The following is a 21,573-nucleotide window of genomic DNA, read 5'->3' as shown; positions in this document are numbered from 1 at the left end:
TTTCAGAACTTCAGTGTAAACCAATACAAAAATAAGGTAAGTTGTAAAGTCTATTTTAACCATATTAAATGAATGTTTGCTTTTAGTTGTACTATTTATCTTGAGAATAGAAGGAAGTCTGTGTTAGACTGATAAATAATTAATGTTTAATTCCCAGTACAAATATTCCATTATGTATTTATTAGTTGGATATTTCTATTGAAATGTAGATATGCATACATTTACACACGTTTGACCATATAATAAATGTTATAAATATAATATGATGACAGTAAGTAATACATATATTAGGGACACAGAGAGCTGTTTTTACATTCTATAAAGCTCTCAAACTAACAAAACTTTAAATGGAAATCAGTTATTTCATTAATACCAACAATAACTTTTTAGAGAATATCATTGATTGTTTTATTGTATAATTCAACTTCAAAGTTACAATACATGTATTATTAATGTAGTAGGCCTACATTTATTTGATTTGAAAAATAATGGTAAAAGTTTGTTAAATTATTATTATTTATTTAATAGCTTCAAATCAAAAACACTAATAGCATACAGTATTACATATAATACAATGATAAATGTAAAATGGTTGACTCAATCCCACAATGAAAAAATGTATCTATAATTTACGATTTGTGAATATATTGTATTTGTTAGCATTAATATTACACATATAAAATACATATTTTTCAATAAAAAGAACCCAAATATTCGCAACCTACAGTAGCAAACTAGTTTGAATAGTAATTCAAATAAACTTGTAATAGCTCAGGAAAGAGCATTTGGATAGTATCAGCTCAGCTTCGTTAAGAAATATTATAAGATATTCTCCCCATTTAAATTTATCTTTAATTCAAACATGCATTGTATACAATTTAACTGCAATCGCTTAAAATATGTTTACATATCAGACAATAAAACATTGAAAAATGAAATAGCTGTTTAATTATTTAGTTTTAATTGTAGTGGCCATATTATACTTTGTTTTCATATATATTTGGCACCTCATATTACTTTTTGTATTGCCATAACTACACTTTGTTTTTATATTTACATATTTTGTTTGTAGTGAGAGGGGTCAAGGGTTATTTTCAACTTTATCAAATAATTATTTAAATTCCTATAATGAATCATTGATTGATAATTTAGAAGTGCTGCTTGTAATGGTAACGTAATCATTATTAAATTATAGGTGTTTTAATTTATTTGTATATATTATACTAGAAAATGGCAACAAAAGAAGAATTTGCAGAATTCCTTGCAAGTTTAAGTGATAGATATAAAGGTGAGAACCGTTTGTGGGTAAGACTTCTGCTCAATGACCACTGTTCTGGAATGGTATTAAGTAAAGAAGAAGATGTCCCAGCACTGGAATGGTTTAATGAACTTGAAAGGACAGGTTATATTAATCATAACCCTACTGATGTAGAAATTCTGTTAGACATCGCTAAAGTTACTGAGAAGAAGAAAGCGATAGATTTAATAGAACATTTTAAAGTGAAGCATCCAAACAATGAAGGGTACAACTTTACCAACGGCAAACCAATCACAGAATATCGCAAAAGACTTTATACAGCATTACAACAAAATACAACAACAGCATCAAGCATGGTTGCCTATTACGGCCTAAGTCATCACAAGTTTGCCGAAATTTGGGACATTGTATTCTATCTGGAGCAGAATAAATGCCTGGAGGATGAAAAGCAGTCAATGGAAATGTTTGCAAGGCTTCTTGACAAAAAAGCCAGTGATCATTTTTTGGGGATAGAAGATAAGAAGTTAAAGAGGCTTGCTGATAAAGTATCTGTAAAAAGTAAAAAGGGTAAGTTATAAATGTTATATGCAATGTTTATTTTAATTTAATATACATCTTATAATAATTATATTTTGTTATAATAATTTTAAATATAGTTAATCTAATATTATTAGCAATTATTATTATCTAACTAATATAATGGATGGTAAAACAACTTTAAAGGTTTATAAAATTTATACTCTCTCTCTTGTAAACATTTATTGTTTTAATTTTTAAAAGCTTTAGACCGACTGTCTACAAGTACTACTGCATCAACAGTACCACTTAACCCTGTCAACATAAAGGTACAAATCTTCATTCTTTTACAGTATTGTTAGCAAAATACATAAATAATTGTGTAACTGGTGAAGGTACTTTTAATGTACAGTAAGTACACCCATAGAGATATTATAGTGAACTATAATATCTCTGGTAGACCAAACAAATCAAAGTTATGTAAAGCAAATAACAAATCGTATTAATTTTTCAATTCAACTTTTATTTCAGACAATTGTCCATATGGTATAATACATTACAAAGAAAAAAAAAAGATGAGGGAGAGAGGACCAAAACTTTTATGTATTGGTATATAATGCCTCTCTCCATTTGTAGTACATGTTTGAATCCATCAACAAATATTTATATATACAAATTAACATTCTGTTTTCGCTTTTCATTATTTATTTAATATTTAAATATAACTAGTTTATAATTATAAAATTAAAAGATACAATCTAATAACATTGATTTTTTTTTTCTATTTGATATGTAGTGAAAGTTCATTCCAGGATTAATTTAACTATCTAACAATCAATTTATACATGCATGTGCATAATTGATACACAGTTTTTAAAAAGAAAAAAAATGGCAATTGTAGCATATTTAAACCTGTTTTTCGTTAATAAATAGAAGATAGATGTTATTGGTTACTTTATTGGTTTTTAAATACTTGGTGTATCCATCCTAAATGTCAAAGAATATCCTTTTGTTGAAATTGTATGATTAATAGTTTAAATAAATAAACAAAATAATTAAATATATTAAAAACTAAAAGTAACTTTTATTTAAACTTTTTGTAAAGTAAAATGTTGTGCTCCATTTATCAGGTCATTTTGAGCATTTAAAAACTGTTTAATTGTTTCGGATTGTGCCCACGTTTTTGAGAGAACAGATTATACAGACTGTTTTCCCATAAAATGAAGCTGTTCATAAACTCTAAATGCAAAATAACGACACACATGCACGTCAAATTGAAAATTGCAAAGATGTAATTTAATACAATATAGTTTATAAGAATTATATATCTATTATTTTGTTTTTGCAGACCAGTAAAATGGATGAATTTCCTAAATTGATGTATTCAGATTTGAAACATGGTCTCAGTAATCTCTATAAAGATAAAAAATACCTGTGGTTACGATTCTGCCTTTTTGATAAGCTAACTGTAGGTGATCTTACCCAGCCAGAATTATCAGCTCATGATTTATTTGATATGCTAGATGATAAAGGTTATATCTCTCCAACTAATGTTGATCTTTTATTGGAGATTTGTAAATTATCAGAAATGAAAAGGGCAGAAGATCTTGTAATTCAATATATGAGAGACAATGCGGTAGGAACAGATGAAAATATGTTGACACCGTATAGAACACAATTATTTAAGGCAGTACGACAAGTTGATCCAAAGGGCTTCGATGCTGTCATTTCGGCGTATCAACTAAAGAATTCAAATTGTCAAAATATTTGGGATGCAGTACTTCAATTGGAAATTAATGAAGAGTTAACAGATGAACCAGATAAAATAAAGGAGTTTGCAAATTTTCTTGGACAACGTGCACGGAACATGTTGCTAGATAGAGGTATGTATAAGGGACCCTTACAAGCTTCCTATTCTTTGTTTATATTCTGTATATGTGTATTGATGATGATGATGAATGAAGTAATCTCAAACTATTTTGTCAAATACATGACTAATAATATGTCATTCTTACTGACTTTTTTGTTGTACAAATCATTTGTACTGAATACTTTGTCTCCAGTTACAAACAAAAATCTAAATTCCTGGTGGCACTACACAATAAACAATAACTAGAGACAAGTCTTGATTATGTGTTTCACACACATTTAAGACAAGATTTTAGTCTCAAATACCACATAAAACCAGTAAGTTACAAATTACTTCTAGTAATTGATTGGAACTATGCCTAGATAGGATTAGGATTTCTCCATGATCGACCTACAGTAAACTTGAGTATACAACAAAAACAGAAGCAAGACAATTTGATGCTTTTCGACCGGATTCCACCCAAAAAAATGCTGTTTATATTGACCAAATTTCAAAACTGATTTTTATTAATCTATTAACAGTACTAACAGCTGACACCACACTATCTATTAAAAAACATTTTTTACATCGAACGAGATCAAATTTTCACATATTCATGATGTACATAGTTGAGCTCTGGTAGCGTACGATGTTCGTACGTTACCGATGTTTACCAGCTAGGCCTACAAAACTAAGCCTAGCTAGGCTAGGCCTAAGACCGTCCATGTGAGGTCGATCGCCGCGAGCTACTTAGGTAGTGCATTGTTTCTCACTTTTTATCATAATTTACCATAAAACGTACATTTAAGACAAGGAATGACATGGTTTAATGTTTTTAAAGTGATATATATGTATTATTTTCCAAAAAACGTCCAAAATTGCAGGGAAGGGGTCTTTAAGTTCATTCACAGGTATGTGGTATTAAATGGTAATGAAGTTAATTTGCAAATTTACATACTGTATTATGAAATGAGGGGATGGGGAAAGATATACTGTATTGAATAGTGGTACTAAAGTGCCTCATTTTCTATTTAATAAATTTCTTTTTTTATAGATGAACCTGGACCATCAAAACTTTTCAGAAGTTCAAGCTACCTCAAAGGTAAATTTAGCGGTAATATTCTATGATTCAATGCTTTTCAGAAGTTTTTTTTTAACTTTGTGTTTTGTATTTATACTAATCTTTTTATTGCTTTCTAATATTAATATAATTAAGATACTAAAATAATCCAATAAAGTTCTATTTCTATTTATTAAAATTAATCATTTTTATAGATGAACCTGGAACATCAAAACTAAGTTCAAGCTACCTCAAAGGTATGTTTTATTCATTTTGTCACAGCAAATTTAGCGGTTATATTCTATGATTTCAATGCTTTAAAAAATAATTTGAATTTCCTTGGTTTCCAGTTAAGCTTGATGATGATAATAAATACCTTTACATTTACCTTTCACCTTTTAGGAACATGTTGTTTATTTTAAAATATATACCAACACAATTTTCAAGTAGTTTATTTTTAACAATTTAAGAATGTTCTACGTACTTAACCACCCAGGTGTGTGTGTTTAAGAGGTGGCCCAAAACAGCAACAAATATGCAGAATAAACTAACATAAAACTAGATTTAATTCTAACCTATGACGAATTATAGGTTATATGCATTGATTTAAGTTATGGTACAGGCGAATCCCCCTTTACTGCTACCCCCATCCCCAACATGACCAATACCCTCACCTCATCTCTGAAAATCCTCCAAATACGTGCCCCACAGTACAAAAGGTTATTCGTAAATTGAAAATTTTGTAAACTCGTTTGTGAATAGCTCATACCTTCTTCCTGAGCATACGTTGAGAGATACGTGTCTGTAAATTTCAAATGAATTACCGATTTTCACTTGAAAAATAAATAAGAATTTTTGGTCCCTGGATGTAACATGATGTTGACACGAATACCGCACTACAGCGAGCTAGGCCACGAACAATTTGTACAAAGTAAACCGCAAGACAACTGTGTACCTATTGTTTAGATCACTGGCAGTCAGCATGCATAAAGTATGCCTATATACCTAAATATAGCCTTCCAACGTACATCAAAAAATGGAACGATGCAGTTACCTACCGTTTTTACGTATAGTGTATCATCATTTTAAGGAAAGTATCTTTTATAATGAACAATAAGCACTAGATTCGCCTGTGTTTGAGATGATTTATTCAGAAACAAGATTTCATTCAAATCTGAAAGCATGTTAGAAACAAGAACTGACGTATGATTGAATAGCTATTACATTATTTCTTAACATTTGTTCAATAACTCACTGTTTGTCAGGCAAATCCCTAGCATAAGCCTACTGTCATACTTTCGACCCGTCAAAATACACTCATTAGTAACTGAAACAAAATATTATTAATCCATGATAATTATAACCTTCTGATCCCAAATTGTATAAACCTTTACATAAACAACTTAATCCGCTACAATCAGTAGTAAACAAGTTCAATGTATTCTTATATAAGTCTTACTGTACAAGCATTCACTGTGTACTAAACAACTAATGAATATTCATAAGCTGCTGTTCTAATTAACAATCGTAACTACGATAAATAGATTTACACAACATACCGCATCACTTATATCCCTTTTGAATTCTATGCAATACATCTCCAACATGGAATAAACAACAATAAGGCAACTACAGACAAACTTTGCGTTTCTTAAACAACAATTACATCAACATATTAGGCTCAACATAAGCTCTAGTTCTAGGCCTATAAGGGGGAAATTCGCCAACCAACGTGTGAACAACAACTTTGAGATTGTCCCTCATTTGAACTATATTTACATTAGATTCCACCTTAAATATGGTTCTATGTACCTAAACATATATTAAACTGGTACTGGTTAGCATTCATAAACTTTAGTATTCACATAGCAATTGACATAGTTACTGGGTACGCGCTACAACTCTGATTTGCTATAAATCCTACAATCATCATAGAGGATTATATAGTGAATATTAATATATACACTATTAAATCTATGGTATCATGTACTGTAGTTTAAATTATAGCATCCGATTATTTTTTTCTAGGCCACCAGCCGATAAATACTCAACTGTATCAATACCACATGTTTACATTGATATTTAATTAAAATTGTTGTAAATATATATAGATAGAGCTATAATAAGCATTGAAATTGCCTTCTCACCCAAAGAGTTCTTTTTTTGGGGCTTTCCCTAGACATAAGTTCGCATTGAACTTGAACGCAAAACAAAATACTGGTTCCGCACAGAGCACGTGCATCTAACAAACGGCAACAAAATGTTATCGTACTTCAAATAGGCCACGTGTGTGAGGAGGAAAAAAGTGTGATTGTTTTGCTCATTGGTAGCATGCTGCATGGCAGTGTCTTTTCTTTTTGTGGATGCAATTAAAATAAAAATATATATAATAAAAATATAAATAAAATATAAAGAGTGTTGCCTGCCAACTAATTTAAAAATTGTATATTTTAGTAGTTAGATAAATCGTATGACTATATTTTTACAGATTTGGGATTTGGAATATCAAAACAATTCAAGAGATCATTAAGTTCATTCACAGGTATGTGGTATTAAATGGTAATGAAGTTAATTTGCAAATTTACATATTATGAAATGAGGGGATGGGGAAAGATATACTGTATTGAATAGTGGTACTAAATGTAATATTGTTTACGATGACTTTAATGACGATTCGGTAGACACTATAAATGCAGTTCTATCTTTTTATTATATCCTGTTTGGTACTACTGCGTGTCCTGCACGCATGCGTATTCTACACGAGTTTGGCGTTGCCAGGATGTGTTTACTAAATAACCCATTTATAAACTGTACGACACTACATCTCCCTTCTACTGGATTTAAAATGCACACTGTGATATTGAAATAAGAGTTATTGTTTTAACATTTTTTTTTTACAAACTGCCAACTGCTATATACAAACAACTTAACGCTTTCACTTTCTGGACTAATGCATAGCATTATTCCTCAACTAGCCTTTGAGGCCGCCTTGCTTGTCTACAAGATCTGCGTGTCTGTTGTGGGATCGGATCTTGTCCCACTACAACAGTATCATCATTATAAACCGGTTTTGGATTTACATGTGCCCTATTTGGCAGATTCACCTTTTTAAAATGTGACCAGTTTCTGGTTATCTTATTACCATCTGGGTGTTTAGCTGTAATTAGATCATGATTTCTATGTACAATGATTAAAGGTGTTTTACAGAAAGGTGTGGTAAATTTGTTCTTTTTTTCTTGCTTTACTAACACAGTGTCACCTACGTTGAGATTACATTCTGATGCATCTCCTTTTTTCAGCATCATGCTTCATCTTAATTTTGTTTCGATTGTCAGTTTGTCGTAGTGACTACTACTCTCCTCCCTTTTAAGAGATGGAAACCGAATATTAAGGTCCATACCCAAGAGGGCCTTTGCTGGTGAAACACCCGTTGTACAATGTGGGGTCGCCCTATAATTTCTTAAAAAGACGTACATGTCTTGTTTCCAGTGTTCAGAGGTATATAATACTTTCTTGAACGTGCGCATAAAGCGCTCGACTTCACCGTTGGCCTCGGGCCACAATGGAGTTACTTTCCTATGATGGAAACCAAGATATTTTGAAAATTTATCAAATGCATCACTGTTGAAGGGTGGGCCATTATCTGACCGGACAACCTTGGGAACCCCTAGCATGCTGAAAATTTTGTCAATTTTTGCATTTGCTGAAGTTGAAGTTAGGAGCTCGACAACAGGGAACCGTGAGTAATCATCGATTACAACCATTACATATTCATTGTTAACATGACCAAAATCTATGCTAACCTGCTCCCATCTGTTTTGTGGTAAACCAGACATTTTGAGTGGGGCTCGTACTGACTGAGGAGTTGCAGCCTGACACAACCTTACACTCCTTTACAACTATTTCACTAAGTTTGTCTAACTTAGGGAACCAGACCTTAGAACGCAATAAATTCTTTGTCTTAACTATCCCCTGGTGCCCTTCGTGAGCGAGGTCAACAACTTTACGTCTTAAGCTAAGGGGGATAATGATATTTTTGCCTCTTAATAATATTTTGCCATCATCAGAACAAATTATTTCATCTTTTACATTCATATATGATTTGAGGTCTTCTAGATCAACATCAGTTAGGTCTTCTGGCTTCAACTTGGCCATATCCCAATTATCATTTAGCATAAACTTAAGAACACATTGAATCGTTTTATCAGACTCTGTTGCTAACTGAATGTCGGCAATAGTCATTGCATTAGGTTTAGCTTGTTCAATACACCTATTTACATATGCAGTGGCACTGTCAGTCACACAGTTATTTACTTCATTACACTTATCTAATGTGTACCGTGACATATAGTCGGCAGGATTAGTCGAACCTTTTTGGAAACATACTTCAAACTGAAACATTTGCAACCTTAGTATCCAATTTTCTATTCTGAGAGAGGGTTTGGACCGTGGGTTGTTAAACAGTGAAAGTAGCGGTTTGTGGTCAGTAAAGACTCTAAATGGTTTGCCAACTAGAAACAGTCGAAAATAATGGCACGCCCATGCGATGGCCAATACCTCCCGTTCAATTTGGGAATACCTTTTTTCAGTGGCTGTTAATGACCTTTTACCACAGAAAACGACTTTGTCATCTTGCATTAAGATCCCAGCTAGACCCACTGGACTAGCGTCTACATAAACATCGGTGGTTTGTGTGGGGTCGAAATATGCCATAACACGATCAGAATTGAGCTTATCCTTGAGCATTTCTAGAGCTTTGTTTTGCTCTTCACCCCATTCAAATTTGGTGTCACTTTGTAGCAACTTACGCATAGGTGCTGTAATAGTGGCATAATTTGGAATGAACCGACTGAGAAAATTAACCATACCAAAAAGGGAACGCAATTCTGTAATGCATTCTGGGGCCTTTAATGCTTTGATCGCAGTAACTTTCCTAGGATCTGGGGAAATTCCCTCCTTGGAAAAAACCATGCCAAAAAACGTGATATTTGACTTGTAAAATTCACATTTATCTTTTACTGTAACATTAGAATCACGCAAACATTCAAATACAGCATTTAAAGCTTCATCATGTTCCTTAGTGTCTTTACCAAAAATTATAATGTCATCACTTATGTTGAGTTGGTTCTGTACTCCGCTCAGCATGTTTTTGACTTTTTCATTGAAGATCTCGTGCGCAGCGTTGACACCGTAAAATAATCGCTTGTAACGATACAGTCCTTTGTGCGTAGAGAATGTACTTATGTTGCGCGAATCAGGATGCAGAAGTAGTTGTTGGTACCCGCTGTTCATGTCGATTTTGCTAAACACGGTAGCGCCTGTTAGCTTGCAAATTATATCATCTAGCGTTGGCGTTAAGTACCTCTCGCGTCCTATCGCTTTGTTTGCCTCACGCATGTCCACAACCATTCGCGTTTTACCATTGCTTTTGGGTACAAGTACGATCGGATTGATCCAGGTGTGTGGTCCAGGTGCTGGCTCTATAACTTCATCTTGCAGCATTCTGTCAAGGCATTCTTCCACTACGGCGCGTTGGTGGAATGGTTTTCTGCGGTGAATTTGATTAACAGGCTTGGCGTCGGGGTTGATGTGCAATTTGATTGTTGCATCTTTCATCTTACCCAGTCCTTTGAACACATTCTCGTATTTTGCGGTTATGTCCGTCATGGGTTGTTGTGGGATGCTACATGTTATGTCAATGATTCCAAGCTCTACCCCTGTGCTGTATCCGATAATTGGAGTGGGGCCACGTTTTACAACAACAAAATCCGCGAGGACAACCTTTTTGCTCGATTCCACCATCGCGTTGAATCCACCCAAAACTTTAAGGGGGGTGTCGGCAGCATAAGGATATATCTTCGTGTTCGTTTTACCTATTTTCACCTTAAGCTTTTTGGCTACGTCTTCAGTCACGATGTTGACTGTCGATCCGCTGTCGATTAGCAATTGTAAACTAACATTGTTTACCTTCAGTGTTGCTTTTGGTAGCTTCGCTTTGGTTTCATTTTTCAACGAGAAAGAATACTCATCCTCTGATGATTCAGCTTTTCGATCATCGCTATTCATAGCATTAACTGCCTTTTTGGAAGGGGGCCTACTTGACTTGGCTGCTACATTACTACCACTAGATCTACATACGCTTGCAAAATGATTAGGTTTGCTGCACAAATTACAAGACTTGCCCATGGCTGGACAGGGACCAGTGTGTGGGTAGTTACCTCCACATCTACGACAGATATTGTTAGTTTTGGTTTGCTTGGAAGTGTAGCTATGCCTACTACTACTACCAGTATGCTTAGCCTGTGTCCTCTGCTTGCTGGTCGTCGTCGCCGCTGCAGAATAATTGACGTACTGGGGATTTCCCTTTTTGCTTTCAATCTCAGACGCTTGTTTTTGCGATGCCTCGAGTGCGCGCGCGTACTCCAAGATCTTGTCTAGCGTTAGCGTAGGATCTCGTAGAGCCGCACGTCTAAGCTTTAGCGAGCAACAGTGAGATATTATTTGCATTTTTATTTCACCATCAACGTCCGCAAACGAGCATGTCCTAGCAGCCTGACGTAAGCGTGTGACGTAGTCGTCAATCGACTCGCTGGCATTTTGGCTTAACTGACGGAAGGTGTAGATGGCGAATGGAATATTCTTCTTGGGCTCAAAGTAGTTTTTCATTGCTAGTTTGGCCTCATCATAAGTATTGCCTGTATTTTGCAAAGTTCCAAAAATATTGTATACCTTCTTACCTGCATAGTGAAGCAACAGTGCTCTCTTCCTCTTGTCGTCCCGGATGTTCATAGCCGTGAAAAAATGTTCGAGTCGGCCTGCGTATTTTTCGAATTCTTGCGCATCGTCGCCGGAATTTCGTATTTTGAAGTTCGGGAAGTTTGCCAGTGTGGATTCCATTTTTACTTGATCCTACTCGTCGCCAGTGTAATATTGTTTACGATGACTTTAATGACGATTCGGTAGACACTATAAATGCAGTTCTATCTTTTTATTATATCCTGTTTGGTACTACTGCGTGTCCTGCACGCATGCGTATTCTACACGAGTTTGACGTTGCCAGGATGTGTTTACTAAATAACCCATTTATAAACTGTACGACACTACACTAAAGTGCCTCATTTTCTATTTAATAAATTTCTTTTTTTATAGATGAACCTGGACCATCAAAACTTTTCAGAAGTTCAAGCTACCTCAAAGGTAAATTTAGCGGTAATATTCTATGATTCAATGCTTTTAATAAAGACTTTGTGTTTTGTATTTATACTAATCTTTTTATTGCTTTCTAATATTAATATAATTAAGATACTAAAATAATCCAATAAAGTTCTATTTCTATTTATTAAAATTAATCATTTTTATAGATGAACCTGGAACATCAAAACTAAGTTCAAGCTACCTCAAAGGTATGTTTTATTCATTTTGTCACAGCAAATTTAGCGGTTATATTCTATGATTTCAATGCTTTTAAAAAATAATTTGAATTTCCTTGGTTTCCAGTTAAGCTTGATGATGATAATAAATACCTTTACATTTACCTTTCACCTTTTAGGAACATGTTGTTTATTTTAAAATATATACCAACACAATTTTCAAATAGTTTATTTTTAACAATTTCAAGAATGTTCTACGTACTTAACCACCCAGGTGTGTGTGTTTAAGAGGTGGCCCAAAACAGCAACAAATATGCAGAATAAACTAACATAAAACTAGATTTAATTCTCACCTATGACGAATTATAGGTTATATGCATTGATTTAGGTTATGGTACAGGCGAATCCCCCCTTTACTGCTACCCCCATCCCCAACATGACCAATACCCTCACCTCATCTCTGAAAATCCTCCAAATACGTGCCCCACAGTACAAAAGGTTATTCGTAAATTGAAAATTTCGTAAACTCGTTCGTGAATAGCTCATACCTTCTTCCTGAGCATACGTTGAGAGATACGTGTCTGTAAATTTCAAATGAATTACCGATTTTCACTTGAAAAATAAATAAGAATTTGTGGTCCCTGGATGTAACATGATGTTGACGCGAATACCGCACTACAGCGAGCTAGGCCACGAACAATTCGTACAAAGTAAACCGCAAGACAACTGCGTACCTATTGTTTAGATCACTGGCAGTCAGCATGCATAAAGTATGCCTATATACCTAAATATAGCCTTCCAACGTACATCAAAAAATGGAACGCTGCGGTTACCTACAGTTTTTATGTGTGGCTATGAAGTATAGTGTATCATCATTTTAAGGAAAGTATCTTTTATAATGAACAATAAGCACTAGATTCGCCTGTGTTTGAGATGAATTATTCAGAAACAAGATTTCATTCAAATCTGAAAGCATGTTAGAAACAAGAACTGACGTATGATTGAATAGCTATTACATTATTTCTTAACATTTGTTCAATAACTCACTGTTTGTCAGGCAAATCCCTAGCATAAGCCTACTGTCATACTTTCGACCCGTCAAAATACACTCATTAGTAACTGAAACAAAATATTATTAATCCATGGTAATTATAACCTTCTGATCCCAAATTGTATAAACCTTTACATAAACAACTTAATCCGCTACAATCAGTAGTAAACAAGTTCAATGTATTCTTATATAAGTCTTACTGTACAAGCATTCACTGTGTACTAAACAACTAATGAATATTCATAAGCTGCTGTTCTAATTAACAATCGTAACTACGGTAAATAGATTTACACAACATACCGCATCACTTATATCCCTTTTGAATTCTATGCATATACATCTCCAACATGGAATAAACAACAATAAGGCAACTACAGACAAACTTTGCGTTTCTTAAACAACAATTACATCAACATATTAGGCTCAACATAAGCTCTAGTTCTAGGCCTATAAGGGGGAAATTCGCCAACCAACGTGTGAACAACAACTTTGAGATTGTCCCTCATTTGAACTATATTTACATTAGATTCCACCTTAAATATGGTTCTATGTACCTAAACATATATTAAACTGGTACTGGTTAGCATTCATAAACTTTAGTATTCACATAGCAATTGACATAGTTACTGGGTACGCGCTACAACTCTGATTTGCTATAAATCCTACAATCATCATAGAGGATTATATAGTGAATATTAATATATACACTATTAAATCTATGGTATCATGTACTGTAGTTTAAATTATAGCATCCGATTATTTTTTTCTAGGCCACCAGCCGATAAATACTCAACTGTATCAATACCACATGTTTACATTGATATTTAATTAAAATTGTTGTAAATATATATAGATAGAGCTATAATAAGCATTGAAATTGCCTTCTCACCCAAAGAGTTCTTTTTTTGGGGCTTTCCCTAGACATAAGTTCGCATTGAAATTGAACGCAAAACAAAATACTGGTTCCGCACAGAGCACGTGCATCTAACATACGGCAACAAAATGTTATCGTACTTCAAATAGGCCATGTGTGTGAGGAGAAAAAAAGTATGATTGTTTTGCTCATTGGTAGCATGCTGCATGGCAGTGTCTTTTCCGGCCAATTAGATGTGCCATTTATCATGAATTTTATGTGCGAGAGTACCATTTCTAGCCATCTAGGGGTGTCATTTTAAGTTGCAAACAAATAAAACAACCAATAAAGTAGGTAATCTCTGAAAAAAAAATAAAATATTTTGTTCATTCTGTAGAACAAATGAAGTTAAATGTGGACTCTGAAGGTGGAACTCTTCATCTTAAAGATGGAGACATAAAGTTAGAGATATTGCCTGGAGCAATTGAAAAAGGAAAGACAGTTGAAGTATCACTTGAAAACATTTTGAAGGAAACAGACATACCTGTATCTCATCCCCTAGAATCATTGATATCACCTATTGTTAAATGTGGACCAGAAGGCACCAGCTTCAACAAGCCCTGTTTACTGTCATTTCCATACAATGCTGTAAATGAAGAGTTTTGGGAATTCACTTTACTCATCAAAAAAGGCTTTCAAGATAAATGGAAAGAAAGTGATAAAAAGGATGTGAATTTTACTTTAAACAATGGTCGATGTTGTATAAGTTTAATTCATTTTTGTTTATATAAGATTTTGGGTCATATAAGAAATGTTTTTCATGCTAAAAAAAGATTTATGTTTGGTGTTTTTGGAAAGATGCTCAGAACTGAATATCAACTGAGAGTAAGACTCTGCGAGCCTGGAAATGAAGAGGTAATTGTTGATTTTTAACTAAATATACTTATATTTTCTTAAATAAATATACTGGGGATTACAATAATATTAATAATTTTTTATAGTTTTATAGTAGGAAGGGTGCTAATACTTTTTAAGGAGTAGTTCCCGGTTGAAAATTACTATTAAGCGGAATTAAAGCAGAACAAGCATCATGAAATACGTTGGTGCTACAGGACGTTGTTTTGGAAAGTATATATTTTGTACTATAGAAAATTTACGAATTATTTGTGGAAATTTGAGTCATATTTCTAAAGAACAATTAATTTTATATACAGCAAATTATTATTTGTTATTAGAAATAATTACCGGTTAGCATTTGTGTAAAGTATTTAGGAAATTCATAAGACAGATTATTTCATGATGCTCTTTCTGCTTTACCACTGACTAAAAAGTGGGTTTATTATTGATGTTGTTGCAAGGTTTACAAATAAGGTTTTTATTTGATAAAAAACAATAGAAACTTTTTATACATTTAATTGATTGACATATTTTACTTCCCTGCATATGTTACATGTATTGTATACAAATAATAAATGTTTATAAATTGGTATGAGTTGAAAGATTGACCGTCCAATTCAACAATAATATTTCTTCTATTTAATGAATATGGGCCTGTTTCTGCTGCAACTGCTCAAGATACGGTATAAAAATACGGTATAAATATTTTTTAGTCCCCCGTTTCTGCTAACAATTCTTCTTGGGTGGTCGTGTTAAATTTCATCCTTTTTACCCAAATTGCCATTCATTTATTTGGTCGATAATTAAAAGTCGCAATAAAGGAAGTTACGCCTCACTTTCAATAGGCTAGCCCTAGTGATAGAGATATTGTGAGAGCACAGAAAACGTAATGGGGACAAGTAATTCGTTCCCTCCCCGAGTTTTTGTCTTTTGTAATGTTGTACTGCTTTCGCAGGCTCTTCAGCTTTGAGTTTACTTGCTTTGGAGACAAGTCTATTCCGTACTCCTGCTTTATTTTTTTAGAAATGTCTTTATAAATGTGGTTGTCCCTTTTATTACCTTTTAGTTGGCTGGACATTTAGCTTCCCCTCCCCCTCCTTCCCCACACCCTCCTTCCCCACACAGATTTATATAGTAAATACTGTGACGTCTTCGCTCCACATTTTCGCCGAATATATCTATACACGTGTGTAAAACAGCTGACAGCGATAGAAAATAAAAACACGATGTTGACCTCATGTCGCAGGTCAAAAAAAATACGGTATTTTTTATTGGCAGCAGAAAAGGGTACAAAAAATACGGTATAAATTTGTAAATACCGTATTTTATCCACAAATTTTGTGGGGAAAATATGGTATACAAAATACAGTATTTTTTTTTATGAGCGCAGTTTCTGCTGCCAAAAAAATACGGTATAAATACGGTATTCAAAAAATACGTATAAAATACGGTATTTTCTTGGCAGCAGAAACAGGGCCTATGAAACCTTAATTCTATTTATATACACCTACTTTATAAAACAATAAAGGCCACTGTTTTTTATTTTGGTTTCACAATAATTAGCAACTTGCGTCTTTAAGTTCTTTAAAGATGTATTGTCCCCCAAAAACATGAAAAATGAAGATTAATTAAATCAGACTTTGAATAGGTTATTTTGTAGTTTTAATAAAGTGAATAACTTCCGTAGAAAAAAAACAGAAAAAATAATGTTTTCACTTATAAAATAATACGATAAATGGTTAAATTCAACCAAAGATCCATTGGCTGGCAGCCAATTTGACCATTTTTTGCTTTAAATTCCAGTTTTTTAGGTAAATAATTTTTTTTTCGATCCAATTTTTGGTCGAAGTCAATAACTATTATGTGATATTAAAATGGCATATTCAACAAAAAAAATTTTTTAAAATTATTTTTCAGGGGGACAATACATCTTTAAGCTTTCAAAATCATATATTTATTCATTCAAAGGAATCATATTTATTTTGGTGGCACACATCAATTATAGGAATATAGTTTCTAAAATAAACATATGTGACACAAAAACCACTATATTCATTGTGTTCGGCTAGTCAGAATATAAACGGCACAACATTTAGACAATGAGCTGGCCATTGATTGGAACGTGTTGAATCCTGGAATCCTTTGTGATACAAATTAAAAATAATTCAATGATATATGTGTAAGGCTGTACAAAAATTGTTACCAGATAGTTTTGACCCAAATTAAGAATATACCATATATATTTTTTATATTTTAGGAGATAGTTGAAGAGTATGCACAATATGGTGAGCAATGTTTAGATCCACCTACAGAAATACTTTCTTTGTACAAAAACATGGATATAAGTGTTGCGATACCAAACCAGGAATGGAGCACAAATGTTGATAAGAAAGTAAGAACATTTGTTTTGTTATAATATAAAAAGAATTTCGTCACCACAATAGTTTTTAGGTTGATGATAGTAAAGAAGATTATTTAACAAATACTTGCGGTAACACAACTAACAAAATAATACTGCTTAGAATATGCTCATCAAGCTTTTCAGCATGATCAATCATGTGAGGGTCAATTTATGTGAAATTTTCCATTTTAAAAGTTGCCTATTTGTGTTTAAAATGATAATTTTTGGTTTCTCTGTTGGAAGGTCTTTTTGAGATGATATCCATGGAAGATAACAGATAAACATTCCCTCTGAGTTATTGCTTGTAGCAGCAGTGGATCCTTGCTAAGGTTGTCCAATTTTATACCAAGAGTAACTAAAGTATTTATCCTTGTTAGGTCATCTCTGCTGAATACCTATGGTGTAACGCATCAGAGAAATTTTTTTTTAAAAAAAGAAGTTATTCATCAACCAATGATTTAAGGGCAACCTTATCACTATCACAAGATTCAAATAGTAATATTCCTAAAGTGGAAGTGTATTGTAAGTATTTAAAACAGGACAATTTAATAAGTAAAGTAAATCTACATTTATAATAAAATGTGGTAGTTAAAGTACATATCTGTCCTTATGATAGCAATTAAACCTGTGATCTTGCACTATCATAGTATGCATCCTAATACATCACAAATAATCTGATGTTTATCTAGCATCTACTGAAAGAATTACAGTATTGTGTATTTTATTACAGGTCGTGATGTTAGAGCAGCAAGACCAAATCCAGGTATGCTAGTTAGGATTGGATTAGATTTTGCTGTAGCATTTTTTTTAATAAAGAATGTAATTCAGTGTAGGAAACTGTGTATTTAATTATATTATATAGCCTATGTAAATATGTGAGTGGGATTGGAATTGTTATATATCCTTGCAGATTTTGATATTGACTATATAATTTTCGTGTCCCCGTCATTAGACGTATAAAATTTAGCAAATTGCAAAAAAAAAAATCCAACATACTGAGGTTCGACCTCCAACTTGTGAGGACAAAACTAGTCATGCGACAAAGTTTTAACCACTGGGCCATACGAATGCTTGAAATAAATATGTTAACTAAACTATTTAAACTATGTATACATGACACCCTCTTTTTGGTATTCGCCCTCTATAATTGAAACAAAAGACCATCTGTGATTGGTAAATAATCACGGAAGTGATCTGGCGATTTGATTTGAAGAATATAGTACTTTTTGAATTGATTATAGATATTAGAAAAGCAAAAATATTAATCAGAAATTTTGTATTCTATTGTCTGAATATACTATTTCTGGCGGGTACCTTGATATGATATGATATACTATACAATAATCTCAGTAAAATTATCTATTGGCCTACTCTTGACGTAATTGTACAGAAACCTCATACAATTTTATGATACTAAGATATGAACTCACGACTTATTGATGGCTTGATGGCATTAGATTCATGCCCAAGTTAGCAGCCATTTTTGCATTGGTGTATCAAGTAGAAAGTATGTTACCAAACTTTAATTACTTCTATGTAATACTTGGGAAAAAGATGTATTATCGTTTTAAATTGTTGATTATTAGAAATAATTTTTTGACGGTTTTTTTTTCAGTCAATGGCAGTACCTTGCAGGAAAAGTTCAGCAAGTTGAAACATGATCTTGGTTTACTGTATATTGGTGACAAACTTCTTTTGCTGAGATGTTGTCTCTTTAAACACATAGATTTACAGCACCTTGCCATTCAAAACTGCATAGCAAATTCTCTATTCAACAAACTCCATGAACAACGTTATATCACACCTACTAATATTAACCTCTTGTTAGACATTGCCGAAGTGTCTAGGTTCAGAGCTGCTGAAGATCTCATAAATCAGTATGTTGTAGACAACAATGTTCTAAACGCTCAAGAGGGAACACTGTCACCATATAGAAAACGATTGTGTAAGGCATTGCAACAATTTGATCCAAATAGGTTAAATGTAGTAATTTCTTACTATGGATTGAATTCATTGAGAATGCTTTTACCAACTATATGGGAGGTAGTGTTTCACCTAGAGAAAAATAGACAATTAGTAGAAGAATCAGAAATACAGAGATTTGCTGAAGTTCTTGGACCAATCCCAAAAGCAATATTATTAGCTGGTATGTATTTTATATATTTTAATTTAAGCATGTTTTTAAAAAAATGCTTACTTCAGTCAATGTATATGATTTCTTACATACACAATTACAGTATGGTTATATATAGAATGATAACAATACAATACACACACCTGAATTATTTATTTTTATTATAGGATTTTCTTTTTTGCCTGTATGCTTTTGAATCTGTTGATGTTTTTCATTATCATGTTTTTTTTAATGATTTTTTATATTTAATCAAGCTTTAGGAAATCCACTTATAATGTATATGCGTTTTCTTAAAAATTTCCTAAAAATGTATGCCGATCTTGAATGTTGTCTAAATTCATTATCTTAATCTACAATCATAATGTTTGAACTTTTTAAATTTCAGTTGAATGAGATCTATGATGAGACAATCAAACGAGTCTTAATAATTACCGTGTGTGAAAATTAAGTGACTGCAGTTACCTTGTGAGAAAAACATGTGTGTACAATCAAGTAAGCCCTTACAATGAAACGTGATAATAAGGTGAATGGTTCCAGTGCAAGACAATCAAGCGAGTACCCCATACCATGTGTGTATATAACAATTGGACACACACCAGAAGATGCATTTTATGTTGCCCTATTGTATGAAATACAAATATATGTAAATAAAATCTTTTTTTTACCATGCTAATTGTATATATGTATTTCTTAGTTTAATGGCAGATTTATTCATTGGTACTGCCTTTTTTATATTTCTGAATCTTTTTAAAATCTCATTTTTTTTAGCATAATGTTGATTGAAGACATTTTTAGATATGTTGGATTGGGGTTTTTTTTCTTAAAAAATCAAAAGATAAGGGACTAAATAAAACAACTGTTGGTAAATTGTGTTACAAAACCAATTAAAAAGCTTCAAAGTAAAATGCCAGAAAGAATGCCAAGCGCCAAAACTACTATATCATGATCATAAAAGACAAATTCAGTGACCTGCTCCTATCTAAGTGAATACCACTTAAGTGAAAACTCCATGATTTAAGTAAACACTGTGTATTGGGTGAATGTGGCCACTAAAGATTTTTTTAGGAAAAAATCTATACTAAATTCCAGTTTAAATGAAGTAATGTTTTATTACAACAATGTTTATGTATTGTAATGGTATTTTGATATTAGAATGTTTAACCTGTGTATTTGATTGTGTATTTTTGATGCCACAAAAACCAATAACATTTTGAGATACAAGTTGCAGAAAACATTTTTCATAGATAATTTAGACTGATAAAATATATTTTGTGTAATCAAATCTTAGTACTAATAACATAGACATTCCAATGCTGCAGAGAGCATAAATGCAAACAATTTAAGACAGTTTAATATCGACCTGTACATAATTAAATATTATTCATTCGTAAATTTTATTGTCATAAGTTTTAATTATTATCTATGAATATGTTTTTAATAAATCTCTAAATAGTATAATAATTGTTGTTGAGCACTTGGGCTATTTTATTTCTTAACAATGACAGTTATCACATCATATAGATGTATAAGTATAGGTATGGAAGTAAAAATGAATGATTTTTTACATTAAAGTAACAACCGAATATGGAAAAATACACATTAACCGAAAAATGGTTAAATCCATTGTCTAGTTTCAAAGTGTTTTTTATTATTTTTGCTATTTTTTATATTCTGGTGGGAAAAAAAGCAGGGCTTAGCGTTCTGCAGTGAATTTTATATGGACTGCAAAGAGCTACTGCTGAAAAAAATAGCTTTTTTTTTCAAGTGTTACTGTGTGTGAGCTAGACCAGGCTGTTATGACTGTGCTTGATCTGACCCACAAGATTATTTTGAAACCCCTGACAATTTTTTGAATTTGATTTGTGATCCAGGCAATTCATACTGTCTGATTATTGTCTGTATTTTGTGAATTAACCTAACAAATTATATTATCATAATAATTGTTATTATTATCCATGATTGATTGATTGATTACAATACAAAAATATTGATTCCAAATTATTGATTTCAGTTTGAGAAATCTTTCATCTAACAAGGCCATATACATGGTTGCAGTCGCGTGCTCAAATTTGAGTTAGTGTTTACCGACTGACCGACCGACCAACCGACATAGTGATCTAAAATCTGCTGTTGTTTTTTATTGTTTATTCAACTGTATTTCCTGCTGTAACAGTGTTTTTATTC

At 32.7% G+C, this 21,573-nt stretch overlaps 2 protein-coding genes across 2 annotated transcripts; both read left to right on the top strand.

The window, feature by feature from the left end:
* The first annotated feature begins 1,230 nt into the window (after nucleotides 1-1,230).
* LOC144837005 (uncharacterized) lies at nucleotides 1,231-14,765 on the top strand. The gene is made up of 10 exons (XM_078691970.1): nucleotides 1,231-1,825; nucleotides 2,039-2,103; nucleotides 3,123-3,657; nucleotides 4,678-4,725; nucleotides 4,899-4,940; nucleotides 7,172-7,225; nucleotides 11,833-11,880; nucleotides 12,045-12,086; nucleotides 14,355-14,616; nucleotides 14,750-14,765. Exons 1-10 carry the CDS (start codon nucleotides 1,231-1,233, stop codon nucleotides 14,763-14,765), a joined length of 1,707 nt encoding a protein of 568 aa, XP_078548096.1.
* On the top strand, nucleotides 14,721-21,039 carry LOC144836800 (uncharacterized). The gene is made up of 6 exons (XM_078691661.1): nucleotides 14,721-14,872; nucleotides 17,112-17,246; nucleotides 17,633-17,777; nucleotides 17,986-18,018; nucleotides 18,871-19,401; nucleotides 19,775-21,039. Exons 1-6 carry the CDS (start codon nucleotides 14,795-14,797, stop codon nucleotides 19,780-19,782), a joined length of 930 nt encoding a protein of 309 aa, XP_078547787.1. The 5' UTR covers nucleotides 14,721-14,794; the 3' UTR covers nucleotides 19,783-21,039.
* Nucleotides 21,040-21,573: the final 534 nt, after the last annotated feature.

This window comes from Antedon bifida, chromosome 3, assembly GCF_963402885.1.
Source record: "Antedon bifida chromosome 3, ecAntBifi1.1, whole genome shotgun sequence".
NCBI classification, from domain to species: Eukaryota; Metazoa; Echinodermata; class Crinoidea; order Comatulida; family Antedonidae; genus Antedon; species Antedon bifida.
This window is presented reverse-complemented; position numbering and strand designations above follow the sequence as displayed.

What these genes read in the sequence shown, in the direction of transcription:
- LOC144837005 (XM_078691970.1), top strand. Translation starts at nt 1,231, where the DNA reads ATGGCAACAAAAGAAGAATTTGCAGAATTCCTTGCAAGTTTAAGTGAT. An exon ending in AAGTTCAAGCTACCTCAAAG is followed by an intron (nt 4,726 to 4,898) that starts GTAAATTTAGCG and finishes TCATTTTTATAG; the next exon opens with ATGAACCTGGAACATCAAAA. An exon ending in ATCATTAAGTTCATTCACAG is followed by an intron (nt 7,226 to 11,832) that starts GTATGTGGTATT and finishes CTTTTTTTATAG; the next exon opens with ATGAACCTGGACCATCAAAA.
- LOC144836800 (XM_078691661.1), top strand. Translation starts at nt 14,795, where the DNA reads ATGTTTGGTGTTTTTGGAAAGATGCTCAGAACTGAATATCAACTGAGA. An exon ending in GCGAGCCTGGAAATGAAGAG is followed by an intron (nt 14,873 to 17,111) that starts GTAATTGTTGAT and finishes TTTATATTTTAG; the next exon opens with GAGATAGTTGAAGAGTATGC. An exon ending in TCCTAAAGTGGAAGTGTATT is followed by an intron (nt 17,778 to 17,985) that starts GTAAGTATTTAA and finishes ATTTTATTACAG; the next exon opens with GTCGTGATGTTAGAGCAGCA.